At 43.5% G+C, this 15,807-nt stretch overlaps 1 protein-coding gene across 1 annotated transcript; it reads left to right on the forward strand.

Moving 5' to 3' along the window:
• Positions 1-9,789: 9,789 nt before the first annotated feature.
• LOC109553370 (histone H2B type 2-E-like) lies at positions 9,790-10,170 on the forward strand. The gene has a single exon (XM_019953340.2). It carries the CDS (start codon positions 9,790-9,792, stop codon positions 10,168-10,170), a length of 381 nt encoding a protein of 126 aa, XP_019808899.2.
• Positions 10,171-15,807: the final 5,637 nt, after the last annotated feature.

Consider the following 15,807-nt stretch of genomic DNA (forward strand, 5'->3'; position numbering starts at 1 on the left):
ACCACTCACACGGAGCTCATGTGCAGTTCCCAGGGCTTTAACCTCCTCTTTACGGCCTTCCCAAACACCACTCTGCTGTATGGCCACGTGAAAAGACTCTGATTCCTCTCTCACAGGGGAGGTTCACACAGCTGGTGTGATGCCGGCCTCACGGCGGGCCCATGACCGTCACCTCCTTGCGTTCTCCCATCCCGTTCCCTCCAACACTGAATGGCCTCCAAGTTGAGGTCACAGAAGGCAGTGACTGGAGTTTCCACTTGGGTCTCTTGGATGGCTCAGTCCGAGGAAGTCGGCTGGTTAGAATACTTACGAAGCCCGGGGAGAGGCCCGTGTGGACAGGAACCATCTTGCCAACACCAACATGCCAGCAACATCAGTGAACTTCTCGGGAAGAGTATCCTTGAGTCACAGTCAGATTTCAGGCAACAAAGCCACAGGCAACATCTGACTGCAGCTTCCTGAGAAAGCTGACCTAGACCTGCCAACCAAGAGACTCCTAAATGCCTGGCTCACAGAAAACACAAAATAACAAATTGTTCTTCTTGTCCTAAGAAGAGCACTAAATTATGATGCTATTTGTTACACATGAAAAGGGTAACTAATACACCTACAGTAGACTGGGTTGGGGGAATCTTTGGCCATTCTGTTGAAGAATCTACCTTCAACCTGACATCTCTGAGAGACTGGTTAGACCAGATATTGTGAATGCTCTCAGGAGGCTGTGACTCTACCAATTATTCACTCAATTATAGACCCACTTACCTGTAATGCACCAAATATTTACTAAGCATCTGCTGTATCCTAGACTCTGCAATACATACTAGGAGAACAGGAGGCAAGGAAACATATTCCCTTAAGAGCTCTCATCTAGAGAACTGGTGCAGACAGATACATAAACAGACAATCACAACGCCTCACAGCAAAAATCCCATTATGATGGGGAATTACACAGAGGAAATGGTGGGAGCCCTCGCTTGAGGGAGAAGCTAACTCAATCTCGAAGAAGCAGGAAGGACTGCTCTGAGTGAGGGACATTTAAGGATGCTCCCAAAGGTCAGGTAGAGGTTATCAAACTGAAGCAGAGAAAAGTCAGGAGGCCCTTCAGCAGGAAGAGGGAACAGGAGGTGCAGAGAGTGTGTTACTCAGAGGCCCCCACACCCAGAGAGAAAGGGAGATTCCCCCTTGATTTCCACCTTACGTGAACGGCCCTTTTCTAACATAATTACCTTTTTTCCTATAAAGTCAAAGAACTTCTAACTACACAAACTCTAAGAAAAGCAAGGAAACAAAAGCCTTGGTGTCTGTATTCAGACATGTTCAGATGTGTTTAAATTTCCCCCCAGGTCTTCCCCTCCTCTGAAACCCACATGCTCTTCATTCCCTTTCACAGGACTGCTGAGAAGCATTTACACCCCAGGAGAAGTGCTCTCCGACTGGTCGTTAATTAAATAATAAGTTCTTTCAAGGTGATGTGTTGCCTCCTCCAAGAGGCCAATCAGAGCCTTTCAAAGAGACTCATGACGCCTCATTCTTGACGCTAGCGTAGAACCCGGCAGACCCAACCGTCGTTCATCAGTGTATCTGCTCTTTCCCTGTTCAGACTAAAAATCCCTCTACTATTGCAGGGACTGGAGTTCTCACAGAAGGTCCCCAGGTATGACACCAGCCCCTTCACTTCCTCTCACACTACCCTGGTCTTCTCGTTACGTTCTTTCTTAAAATTTATTTTACTGAAGTATAGTTGATTTAAACATTGCATTAATTTCTACCATACAGAAGTGAATCACGTGTACGTACATACGTTCATTTCCATCTTCTTTTCCTTTATGGTTTGTTACAGGGTATTGAATACGCTTCCCTGTTCTATACAATAGGACCTCGCTATTTATTCGCCCTGCAGATAATAGTTTACATCCACTGACCCCAACCTCCTAGTCCGTCTCTCCCCACCCCACTCCCCGTGGCAACTGCAACTGATTCCCTGTGCCTGAGTTTGCTTTTTGTTCCACAGACAAGTTCACTTGCGTCATAGTTTAGATTCCACATAGAGGTGCTGTCATACAGTACTCTCTTTCTCTTTCTGACTGGTTTCACTTAGAATGATAATCCCTAGGTCCATCCATGTCACTGCAAATGGCCTGACTTCATTGTTTTGTGGATGGGAAGGATGGGAAGTATTGTATCGCGTGCGTGCACCACAGCTTCTTGATCCACTCACCTGCTGACGGACATTTAGACTGTTTCCACGTCTTGGCTATTGTGGACAGTGCTGCTACAATGAACAAAGGCATGCGTGGGTCTCATCAAATCACTTTCCTCCTGGTATACACCCAGGAGCGGAGCTGCTGGGCCATGTGGTAGCTCTATTTCTGAGGACCTATTTTTATCATGGGAGAAGGCAATGGCACCCCACTCCAGTGCTCTTGCCTGGAAAATCCCATGGATGGAGAAGCCTGATAGGCTGCAGTCCATGGGGTTGCTAGGAGTCGGACACGACTGAGCGACTTCACTTTCACTTTTCACTTTTATGCATTGGAGAAGGAAATGGCAACCCACTCCACTGTTCTTGCCTGGGGAATCCCAGGGATGGGGGAGCCTGGTGGCCTGCCATCTATGGGGTCACACAGAGTCGGACACGACTGAAGCGACTTAGCAGCAGCAGCATTTTTATCATATGAGTTCTAATGTTACAGTAGTTTCTTGAGGACCCTCCATACTCCTTTCCACAGTGGCTGTACTAATGCTTTCTATGTTTGTATAGCATTGTATATACTTTCATCAAATGAAAGTATTCATATGGAAAATTTCTAAAGAGATGAGAATGTCAGACTACCTGTCCTGTTTGATGAGAAACCTGTGTGTCAGTCAAGAAGCAACAGTTAGAACCAGAGAAGGAACAACTGGTTCTACATTGGGAAGGAGTGTGTCAGGGCTGTGTATCATCATCCCGCTGCTTTAACTCACATGCAGGAGACATCGTGGGAAATGCAGGGCTGGATGAAGCATGTGCCGGAATCAAGATTGACGGGGAAAATACCAACAATCTCAGATATGCAGATGACACCACTCTAATGGCAGAAAGTGAAGAGGAACTAAAGGGTCTTTTAATGGGTGAAAGAAGAGAGTGAAAAAGCTGGATTAAAACTCAACATTCAAAAACCTACAATCATGGCATCTGGTCCCATCACTTCATGGCAAATAGAAGGGGAAACAGTGGAAGCAGTGACATATTTTATTTTGGGGGGCTCCAAAATCTCTGCAGATGGTAACTGCAGTCATGAAATTAAAAGACATTTGCGCCTCAGAAGGAAAGCTATGAAAAACCTAGATAGCATATTAAAAAGTGGAGATAGCACTTTGCCAACAAAGGTCTGTCTAGTCAAAGCTATGGTTTTTCCAATAGTCATGTATGGATGTGAGAGTTGGACTGTAAAGAAGGCTGAGTCCCAAAGAATTGATGCTTTCAAACTGTGATGCTAGAGAAGACTCTTGAAAGTCCCTTTGATTGCAAGGAGATCAAACCAGTCACTCCTAAAGGAAATCACCCTGAATATTGACTGGAAGGACTGATGCTGGAGCTGAAGCTCCAAAACTATCACCACCTGATGAGGAGGGCTGACTCGTTGGAGAAGACTCTGATGCTGGGAAACATTGAAGGAAAAAAGAGAAGGGAATTACAGAAGATAAGGTGGTTGGATGGCATCACCAGCATGAGTCTGAGCCAACTCTAGGAGATAGTGAAGGACAGGGAAGCCTGGGGTACTGCAGTCCATGCAAAGAGTAGGACAGGAATTAGCGACTGAACAAGAACAAAAACAATTCATGTGCTAAGGGCTTTCCAGGTGGTGCTAAAAGAACCAGTTTGCCAAAACAGGAGATGTGAGAGACACAGGCATCTCTTACAGGTTCAATCCCTGGGCCGGGAGGATCCCTTGGAGAAGGACATGGCATCCCACTCCAGTATTCTTGCCTGGAGAATCCCTATGGTAAGGGAAGCCTGGCATACTGCAGTCCATGGGGTTGCAGAGTCAGGCAGGACTTAGTTACTGAACAACAACAATAAAAACAAATCATGTATGTACATTTATTATTATCTTTTGCTTCATTTGTTCAATATTTCTCACCCCTATCTGCCCCATGCATAGTAATGTAGCTATGTGATAATTTCCCACCATTTATAAAGCCTGCCATAATGCTTGGCAATTAGTTGTCCTCAAAAAATATATCTGAAATAAAGAAAAATACAACTTAGTGCTTGCTACTGAATGAAAATTCACCCATTCTATTATATCTACTACTGTGGGCAGGAATCCCTTAGAAGAAATGGAGTAGCCATCATGGTCAACAAAAGAGTCTGAAATGCAGTACTTGGATGCAATCTCAAAAATGACAGAATGATTTCCGTTCATTTCAAAGGCAAACCATGCAATATCACGGTAATCCAAGCCTATGCCCCAACCAGTAACGCTGAAAAAGCTGAATGGTTCTATGAAGACCTAAAAGACCTTTTAGAACTAATACCCAAAAAAGATGTCCTTTTCATTATAGGGGACTGGAATGCAAAAGTAGGAAGTCAAGAAACACCTGGAGTAACAGGCAAATTTGGCCTTGGAGTATGGAATGAAGCAGGGCAAAGGCTTTTTTGCCAAGAGAATGCACTGGTCATAGCAAACACACTCTTCCAACAACACAAGAGAAGACTCTACACATGGACATCACCAGATGGTCAACACCGAAATCAGATTGATTATATTCTTTGCAGCCAACGAAGGAGAAGCTCTATACAGTCAGCAAAAACAAGACCAGGAGCTGACTGTGGCTCAGATCATGAACTCCTTATTGCCAAATTAAGACTGAAATTGAAGAACGTAGGGAAAACCACTAGACCATTCAGGTATGACCTAAATCAAATCCCTTATGATTACACAGTGGAAGTGAGAAATAGATTTAAGGGACTAGGTCTGATAGATAGAGTGCCTGATGAACTATGGACGGAGGTTTGTGACATTGTACAGGACACAGGGATCAAGACCATCCCCAAGAAAAAGAAATGCAAAAAGGCAAAATGGCTCTCTAAAGAGGCCTTACAAATAGCTGTGAAAAGAAGACAAGCAAAAATCAAAGGGGAAAAGGAAAGATATAAGCATCTGAATGCAGAGTTCCAAAGAATAGCAAGAGAGATAAGAAAGCCTTCCTCAGTGATCAATGCAAAGAAACAGAGGAAAACAACAGAATGGGAAAGACTAGAGATCTCTTCAAGAAAATTAGAGATACCAAGGGAACATTTCATGCAAAGATGGGCTCGATAAAGGACAGAAATGGTATGGACCTAACAGAAGCAGAAGATATTAAGAAGAGGTGGCAAGAATACACAGAAGAACTGTACAAAAAAGATCTTCATGACCCAGAGAATCACAATGGTGTGATCACTCACCTACAGCCAGACATCCTGGATTGTAAAGTCAACTGGGCCTTAGAAATTATCACTACGAACAAAGCTAGTGGAGGTGATGGAATAGTTGAGCTCTTTCAAATCCTGAAAGATGATGCTGTGAAAGTGCTGCACTCAATATGCCAGCAAATTTGGAAAACTCAGCAGTGGCCACAGGACTGGAAAAAGTCAGTTTTCATTCCAATCCCAAAGAAAGGCAATGCCAAAGAATGCTCAAACTACCACACAATTGCACTCATCTCACACACTAGTAAAGTAATGCTCAAGATTCTCCAAGCCAGGCTTCAGCAATATGTGAACCCTGAACTTCCAGATGTTCAAGCTGGTTTTAGAAAAGGCAGAGGAACCAGAGATCAAATTGCCAAAATCCGCTAGATCATCGAAAAAGGAAGAGAGTTCCAGAAAAACATCTATTTCTGCTTTATTGACTATGCCAAAGCCTTTGACTGTGTGGATCACAATAAACTGTGGAAAATTCTGAAAGAGATGGGAATACCAGACCACCTGACCTGCCTCTTGAGAAACCTATATGCAGGTCAGGAAGCAACAGTTAGAACTGGACATGGAACAACAGACTGGTTCCAAATAGGAAAAGGAGTACGTCAAGGCTGTATATTGCCACCCTGCTTATTTAACTTATATGCAGAGTACATCATGAGAAACGCTGGGCTGGAAGAAGCATAAGCTGGAATCAAGATTGCTGGGAGAAATATCAATAACCTCAGATATGCAGATGACACCACCCTTAAGGCAGAAAGTGAAGAGGAACTAAAAAGCCTCTTGATGAAGGTGAAAGAGGAGAGTGAAAAAGTTGGCTTAAAGCTCAACATTCAGAAAACTAAGATCATGGCATCCGGTCCCATCACTTCATGGCAAATAAATGGGGAAACAGTGGAAACAGTGTCAGACTTTATTTTTCTGGGCTCCAAAATCACTGCAGATGGTGACTGCAGCCATGAAATTAGAAGGCGTTTACTCCTTGGAAGGAAAGTTATGACCAACCCAGATAGCATATTAAAAAGCAGAGATATTACTTTGCCAAAAAAGGTCCATCTAGTCAAGGCTGTGGTTTTTCCAGTGGTCACATATGGATGTGAGAGTTGGACTGTGAAGAAAGCTGAGCACCAAAGAATTGATGCTTTTGAACTGTGGTGTTGGAGAAGACTCCTGAGAGTCCCTTGGACTGCAAGGAGATCCAACCAGTCCATCCTAAAGGAGATCGGTCCTGGGTGTTCATTGGAAGGACTGATGCTGAAGCTTAAACTCCAATACTTTGGCCACCTCATGCAAAGAGTTGACTCATTGGAAAAGACCTTGATGCTGGGAGGGATTGGGGGCAGGAGGAGAAGGGAACAACAGAGGATGAGATGGCTGGATGGCATCACCAACTCGATGGACATGAGTTTGGGTAAACTACTGAGGTTGGTGATGGACAGGGACGCCTGGCATGCTGCGATTCATGGGGCTGCTAAGAGTCAGACATGACTGAGCAACTGAACTGAACTGATTGAATGAAAAAAATCAATCTAGTTGTGCATTTTTGTGCCTTTATGAATCTTTGTTCTGGCTTTCTTAGAAAACTGATCTCAAATGCCAAAAGCACAGATGCCATTTCTCAGTGACATATAGTGAGTTTTAACTTGGTTGAACAAATTTGTTTTTAATAGGCTTATTACCTACTACCCTATTTTGGGGAAAAATAATTCAGAATCTCATAAACATGGAAAGCCAAAAGTCTGTATTTTCCCATGACTTAGAAAATTAGATGTAATTATATATTTTAGTAATCAATTGCTGTGTGAATGCTATATTAACACTTAACAAGATTGCATGAACTGGCAAGTAAGATAACAAAATACCCCAGCGCATGTACCAGCCACTGTGTTTTCACACCGTGTCTAATGAATGTAAATAATGCCTTTGACACAAATCTAATGCTGTTAGCCTTGGATTTCTTTCTGCAAACTGGGGGTGTGAAAGCAAAGCTGCAGGTTGTTTTCTTAAGAAGAAGAAGGAATGTGTTTATTTGTGACTAGCAGCAAAATGGCAGGGGCCTGAGCAGACATCACCTCTTCCCACTGCTGACTGGCAGGTGGAGGTGAGAAAACAAACCGCAGGCCTTCCCTTCTGGGGGCACTGGGAGGGGCCAGGGACAAAGAGGCAGCAGCTTGTGTCAGAGCTGGGGAGAAATGAGCCTCCCAGAACAGAGGGTGAAATACTGGTCTTTAGCCTCACGGAACCCAACTCCAGTGCAATTGGCAATTCTTACAAGAGGAGAGCAATGGAGAAGTGAGAGGAGCTTCAGCCTTGACCAGGAGGGAGCCCTCCTCCTGCCTCTCTGGGCAGCTACACCAATGCCACAGCTAAATGGGCAATGTGTGGCTGAAACTCAGAGGACACCCAGATATGCCAGGGCTGGGTCAGTGGAAACCTGAACACTGGTTTTCCTAAGGTCTGCCTCAAAGAAGAAATTCGCACCTGGGGTCACTCTAATGTCCGGTAGAAAGGCTGATATGGAGAGATTTGCTTACGTATTTTAATAAATCACACATGTCCCTTTTTAAAAATAGCCCTGTACAAAGAAAAGTCATGTTTTGATTCAAAGTTATAGTCAAGTTATAAGATACAATAAAGTGAAAGTGAGGTCACTCAGTCGTGTCCGACTCTTTGTGACTCCATGGACTGTAGCCCACAGGCTCCTCCATCCATGGGATTCTCCAGCCAAGAATACTGGAGTAGGCTGCCATTTCCTTCTTCAGGGGATCTTCTGGATCCAGAGATCGAACCCAGGTTTCCCGCATTGCAGGAAGATGCTTTAACCTCCGAGCCACCAGGGCAACAGCCGAGTTGATTGGAAATTTGGTTTTATAATTATAAGATAAGGGTGCTAAGAACTAAATTATAATCCTGTAATGTTACAAAAAGATAAAAAAAGAAAGCCTGAAATTGGATGGCAACACTGCGAGTCACAGCTGGTATAAACAATGGGGGGTGGGTGGGGAAGAACTGCCCACCTTACATGCCAGCGTGACCACTAGATGCCCTGGAGAGAGTCTGGATGGTGTGCGGAATGCAGACAAATCTCTGTCTGATTTGAAGAGTCCTTGAGTTTTAAACCTTTTTCTCATCTCCTTATAAACACAACCTGTTAATTAGTTTATGGCATGGAGGATGGCCAAGATGTCCTCTGCAACAGGCATTTTCCAACTTTAGGAGTGTCACAGCTTTCAAAGACAATACCAGTTTTCAGCGGAAGGCTTCCATCATCGTCCATTTTGGTTCTTCACTATTTAGCTTACAGCGATTTTATGTGTCAACTTGGTAGACTATGGTACCCTCCCAGTAAAGCACCAGTCTAGGTATTACTGGAAAAGTGTATTTTTTAGAGGTAATGAACATTTTGGAGAAGGAAATGGCTACCCACTCCAGTATTCTTGCCTGGAGAATTCCGTGGACAGAGGAGCCTTGTGGGCTACAGTCCATGGGGTCGCGAAGAGTTGGACATGACTGAGCAACTGACACACAATGAACATTTAAATTAGTGGCTTTTAAGTAGAGCTTCCCTGGTGGCTCAAAGAATCTGCCTGCAATGCAGGAGACCTGGGCTCGACCCATGGGTTGGGAAGATCCCCTGGAGTAGGACATAGCAACCCACTCCAGTATTCTCGCCAGGAAAATCCCATGGACAGAGAAGCCTTGCAGGCTACAGTCCATGGGTTCACAAAAGAGTCAGACATGACTGAAGCGACTTAGCACAGCACATAAGCCACAACAGCAAAAGCTCCTGCTATGGAAGGAATTCTGCCTTTAAACTGCCATTGGAGTCAAGACTACAGCAGCAACTCCTGCTGGGATTCCCAGCTTGCCAGGATTTCAGACTTGCCATCTCCTATAACCATATGAGGGCTTCCCAGGGGGCACTAGGGATAGAGAACCCGCCTGCCGATGCAGGAGACGCAAGAGATGCGGGTTTGATCCCTGGGTCTGGGAGATCCCCTGAAGGAGGGCATGGCAACCACTCCAGTATTCTTGCCTAGGAAATCCCATGGACAGAGGAGCCTGGTGGGCTACAGTCCATAGAGTCTCAAAGGGTCAGACACGACTGAACGACTCAGCACAGCACATAATCATGTAAGCCAATTATTTAATTATTTTATATCTATGAGAGAGAGGGGGAGAGGAAGAGAGAGGAAGTCTGTTGGGAAGAAAGTCTCTTGAGTTGTTTGTTTTCATTGTACTTTGCTTTTATTTCAACATAACATGCAGTTTAAAAAATTAACATGATTTATTAGCATTTTCAAGATCTTTCTGTGTTGTTGGATATTGTCATTACAAACATGCCTGAACCGGCTAAATCTGCTCCTGCCCCTAAAAAGGGCTCTAAAAAAGCTGTGACCAAGGCCCAGAAGAAGGACGGCAAGAAGCGCAAGCGCAGCTGCAAGGAGAGCTACTCCGTGTATGTGTACAAGGTGCTGAAGCAAGTCCATCTGGACACCGGCATCTCGTCCAAGGCCATGGGAATCATGAACTCCTTCGTCAACGACATTTTTGAGCGCATCGCTGGCGAGGCATCGTGCCTGGCGCGTTACAACAAGCACTTGACTATCACATCCAGGGAGATTCAGACCGCCGAGCGCTTGCTGCTACCTGGGGAGCTGGCCAAGCAGACCGTGTCCGAGGGCACTAAGGCTGTCACCAAGTATACCAGCTCCAAGTAAATACGATATGCCTAGCCGCTGTTAACGGAGAAGGCGATGGCACCCCACTCCAGAACTCTTGCCTGGAAAATCCCATGGACGGAGGGCCTGGTGGGCTGTAGTCCTCGGGGTCGCTAAGAGTCGGACACGACTGAGCGACTTCACTTTCACTTTTCACAAAGCTTACAAAGAAAAAAGACACTAAAAGAAGGGATTTAGTTCAGATTTAAGACATAGCTCTAATTACATACTTACAATAAATCCATTTCCAAATGTTCTGTTTGAACCAGAATTTAAGATTGCATTTGGTAGATATTTGTATCTGCTGTTTTTGCAAGATTTTTTATATAATCTCTGATCCACCCCCAGTTTACTCAAAGTTCTATCTCTCTGAAGATCCTTGACTAATGCACTTACTAACCTTGTATTCACTTCAGCTAATTAATTTTCAGCCTTTCTAAAGGTAGGTTTTCTAAATAATTTAGATAAATGGAATTCTTCTCAAAAGGTGGCAACTGAAGTGCCACATGGGTATTGGTGCATCCTTTGCCAAACCTAAGTCTGAGATTCAGTGACCTAAAATTGATGGAATTTCCTTTGTAGTTTGAACAGTTTTTTCTGATGGATTCAAATTAATATCAAGCAAAGTTCATTTGATTTGTTCTGCTCTTAACCAAATTTCATAAACTGAGATGAATATAAGAGCCTGGAACTTAAGTGACCTAATGAAGTACATCATTTAGTAAAGAAATGCATTTTGTTTTGTTTTTTTTTCTCACTTGAGTGCATTCACATACGTATACATATTTGAAACTAGGAAATTCCCTTTAAGCCAGGAGAACAATTTAAAAATTTGTCTTTAAAAAATTGGTTCAATCTACCCCTCAAAACAGCAGAGTCTGTTATATCTGTGGGGCCTGTAAGAGTATTTTGACAGGTGAGATATCAAAGTTTGGTCTGTTTTTCTCTTCAACTCTAATGTGACTTATACAATCTCAAGCAGTGCTCATAGACTTGTGGATCATGAACTACCTGTATCGGAAACATGAAGATGCTTTTTTAAGATGAAAGTTGTGATGATGGGACCCATGAATCTGCATTTTCTAAAAGTGGCCCCGGTGACTCAATGTACACCGAAGTCTGAAGACAGCTAAGCTAGAGAGAATATTTGGGCTAATTATTTTTGTAGAATAGGGATATTTCTTTAATCCACTATCTAGTGAACTAGATAAGATCTCTTGGGGTTGAAATGGTGTAGAAATCCTCTCTGAAACAAATGCCTCATTGTGGTGATAGCGAGAGGACCAGAAGGTACGTGGGAAGATATTCAACACCTGGAATCATCAGAGAGACACAAGTCAAACCACAATGAGGTGTCACCTTATACTCGTGAGAATGGCTGTCACCAAAAAGGACACAGATCACATATGCTGGCAAAGATGTGGAGCATAGGGGACCCTCGTACCCTGTTGGTGAGAACGCAAACTGGCACAGCCACTGTGGAAAACAGTATGGAGGTTTCTCAAAAAACTTACAGTGGAACTACCTAATGCCCCAGCAGTTCCACTCCTGGGCATACATCTGAAGAAGACAAACACACTAATTCGAAAGATACACACACCCCCAGTGTTCATGGCAGTACTATTCACAATTGCTGAGATATGGAAGCAACCTAAATGTCCACCCAAAGATGAATGGATAAAGAAGACGTATATTATATATACATGACACACACATGGAATACTACTCAGCATAAAAGAACGAAAGTTTGCCATCCGCAACAACACGGGTGGGACTGGAGGGCATTATACCAAGTGAAAGGAGTCGGTGGAGAAAGACAAATACCGTACGACTTCACTTATATACGGCATCCAAAAAATACAGCACACCTATGAATACAACGAAAAAGAAACACAGATAAAGGGAGCAAACTAGTGGTTGCCAGCTGGGACAGGGGAGTGGGAGGGGTACACATATTGGGTATAAAACAGGCTACAAGGATGTATTGTTCAGCATGGGGAATATAGTCAATATTCTGTAATAACTAAAAATGGAAAGCCACTCTTAAAAATTGTATAATCAGTCAGTTCCAATATAGTTCAGAAATCCGAAGAACTGCAGGGTTTGTTGTGGAAATTCTAATGAAAATTTTTTGGAAATTCCAGTATTTAGAATTTCTTTGACTCATGTGCTGAATAAAATTCTTTCTTCAGCTCACAGAGCCTGGTCTTTGGAAAATACAAACAGAAGCTCTATCAATGAAAAGAGAAAGTGTGGTCCTCAAAGAGAACCAGATATAAAAATCAGAGATAATATATAAACACACAATTTCTTACAAACCAATAAAATACCCTAATTTCAATAAAAATAAAAGTTAATTAATAATAAACCAAAATAGATTTTCATCCTTATACAATGGTCCTGAAAATGACACAGTAGTTGCATATCTGGAAAAATGACAGTTTAATAAAACTAGAAAAAAAATGCTGCTTATACATCAGAGTTGAGTGTTATGTAGTGAAGATTATCAAGAGATTTTTCGTTGAAACAAAGGGGCAGCTAGGCATGCAAATGTTTTGTGGGAGTAACACGGTTATTCATTGTGTGCCTCCTCCTTGGTGTCAGACGCCTAAAGAAAACTGGCCCCGCCCACCATGTGCCAGTGCTAATCATTCCAAGAGCGTCAAGGAGATCCTGTGTGCTTGGACAACTGCCACATCTCTTCCTTACAAAGTCCCTTTCTCCAGGCCCCAGGTCTCTAACAGGAAAGGGACCTCAAAGTCCTCTTTCTCCCACTGAGTGCTTGAATCCCTTGTGCAACAACATCTCCACCAAGTGGTTGTCTAACCCATGTCCTAAAGCTGCCTGTTCACATGCCTCCATCACAGGATTTCAGTAATCCAACCCCCCTCCTTTCTTGTATCCCTGAAAGACATATGAAGGTGAATGTGGACATTCTGTTTACACAGATCCACACTAGAAGACCACGTTATCTGAACTACCTATATTGCAGATGGCTTTGGTGAAAATTTCAGTTACCAAAATCTTGAAACGACTCTGGATATGCTTGAACACATCATGTACAGTTCTGGCTATTTGGAGTGGTAGATTGCCCCCCAAGTATGAAGTCATGGGTTTGACTATTTTCTACATATTTTAGTAAACACAAGTGTATAAAAAATTAAAAAATAAGCTATGTAGCATCTAAAATATCCTGTAGCCCACACTTGGGTACCACTGGTCTAATCTATCCTCAAGCACTCATGATATACAGCACAGTTTTGTTACTATGTTAACCTGAGGGTCTGGGTCTGTACTCTTAATTCTGCTTACAACGCACTAGGGCTGAGTTCACGTCCAGACCTGAGGCTGACATTCTGGTGCTAACGCAGGGCCTCTCTCCAGCCCAACAGCCCTTTTCTACAGAGCATCTTACCTCCTGAATCTCTTGAGTCATAAAGAGATGACATCTCCTCCCCAGGCCTGTTTGGGAGAGCTCCACCCTCATTTTGAAGGCTCTCTCCTCCAGAACCCAGCTGTTCCTTATGAAGAACATGGGCTCTCTCTGCTCTCTGGGATGGGAACTTTCAGCTCCTCACCCATCACAAGGGAAAAGATGGAGAAACATGACTGGAATTGCTACACAGAGGGACTACCGCTGAGCTTTTCTGTTTAACCCTGAGGCTGCACAGTCACACTGCTTGGATGTGAGTAGAGGTTCAGCATCCCTTTAATACCCATGACCCTTCCACACAGTCGAGGCATGAAGGATAAGAAAAGCAAAATCTACCAAATATTTTCCAGGCTTGATATTAGAGTCATGAACTTCTCAGTGATTATTATGTCTAACTGAGGTTATTGGTTAAAGTGGTAGCCGCCAACTTAAGCTCAGACCTCTCCTTAAAGTGTTTCCACTATTAGTAAGATCCCTTTATTGAGTAATTCTGCTGGGGTGGTATCTTGGTCTGCTTGGGCTACTGTATAGAATACTATAGACAGAATGGATTTTTAACAACAGACAAGGACTTCTCACAGTGCTGGAGGCTGGGAAGTCCGGGCTGGAGGCATCAGCAGATTCGGTGGTTGGTGAGAGCCCGTTTGCTCACCGATGGCCCTCTCTTCTCTCTAACCTCATGAAGTGGAAAGGGCTAGGGAGCTTTCCAGGGTCTCTTTCACAAGGGTACTAACCCCTCTACGAGGGCTCTGTCTTCATGACCTAATCACCTCCCAAAGGTCCTATCTCCAAATGCCATCAGTTTGGGGGCTAGATTTCCAAATCTGGAAGGACACAAGTAATCAACATAGAGCAAGAAACCCTCTACCAAGATTGCTTCTATGGCAAAACAAGTATTTTTCATCACCAGGCAACATTTGTTAAGTGCCTATTATATACACATTACAGCAATGGCAGTTGCTCCTCTGGGAAAACCAAAGCAGATAGAGCTTGGAGAAAATGTTTACACCCAAATTATCTGGGGGGGGGATTGGCTGCTCCTTCAGGCATCTAAAGAGAGTGGAAAGACCCAGAATACTAGAGACAGAAGAATCTGGGACTCAGGGTGAGGGGGGTGCAGAACTCTAAGCAGGGCAGAGTGGAGGGCAGCAAGAAAAATAGAAGGTAGGGGTCACACGCATTCTCTGCAGGGTGGCCACTCATAATCAGAACCTTCCCCAAAGTGATGTGTGTATTTTCCTGAAACTCATGAAACACCTGTTATAAATGGATCTCCTAAGGAAATAATTGGCTTTTCCAGGTGGCTCACTGGTAAAGAATCCACCGGCTGATGCTGCTGTTTCGATCCTTGGTTGTGAAGATCCCCTGGAGGAGGAAATGGCAACTCATTCCAGTATGCTTGCCTGGGAAGAATCCCATGGACAGAGGAGGCTGGCTGGCTACAGTCCATGGAGTCAGAAAGAGTCAGACATGACTGAGGGACGGAGCGCGCACACACAAGGAAACTATCAGAGCCTCTGAGTTAAAAGCACCCGCAGTGATACGGGGTGAAATACAGACAATACTTACAGGCTTAGAGGCCAGAGACAGAAGTTGACCTAGGGACTGCAAATCGGTTCTTGCCTTAAAAGAGCTTAAAATCCAGCGAAGGGGAAGGGTGTATACTCACGAACATAAGATATAATGTGATATATAATGCCAAAGGCACAACAGTGAAATTATAGGTGCTCAGTGATACTCAGAGAGGAGGGTCTCTGGGGCTGAATGGTGAGGGAAAAGCACCATGATGAAGCACCTGAGCTGGCTTTAGGGTTAATTTCTTACTTTGGAAATCAAGGTCTACACCATAATGGATTGGTAGACTGGGGAAAGGGCTTAAAGTATTTAATAGAGTGAATTCTTTGTCTAGAATTATTTCGGTTAAATCATTTCTGTGACTGTGATTTGATTACTTTTTAATATTCATTTATTTATAGTTGATTGATGATTGCCTTACAATATTGGTTTGATTTCTGCCATACATCAACAGGAAAGAACCGTAGGTGCTGGGAAGATCTATACGTTCATCACAAACACGAAGACATGAATCTACAAGGACGTTTCAAAAAGGGAATTCTCCAGCAGGAGAAATATTTCCATTTCTCGAGGCTTTCAATACATCAAATACATCAAAAAACTTGGAGAAATGCCCTATTAGATAAAAA

This window comes from Bos indicus, chromosome 27 (assembly GCF_029378745.1).
Source record: "Bos indicus isolate NIAB-ARS_2022 breed Sahiwal x Tharparkar chromosome 27, NIAB-ARS_B.indTharparkar_mat_pri_1.0, whole genome shotgun sequence".
Lineage (NCBI taxonomy): Eukaryota > Metazoa > Chordata > Mammalia > Artiodactyla > Bovidae > Bos > Bos indicus.

Coding starts and splice junctions, on each gene's coding strand:
- LOC109553370 (XM_019953340.2), top strand. CDS start 9,790: ATGCCTGAACCGGCTAAATCTGCTCCTGCCCCTAAAAAGGGCTCTAAA.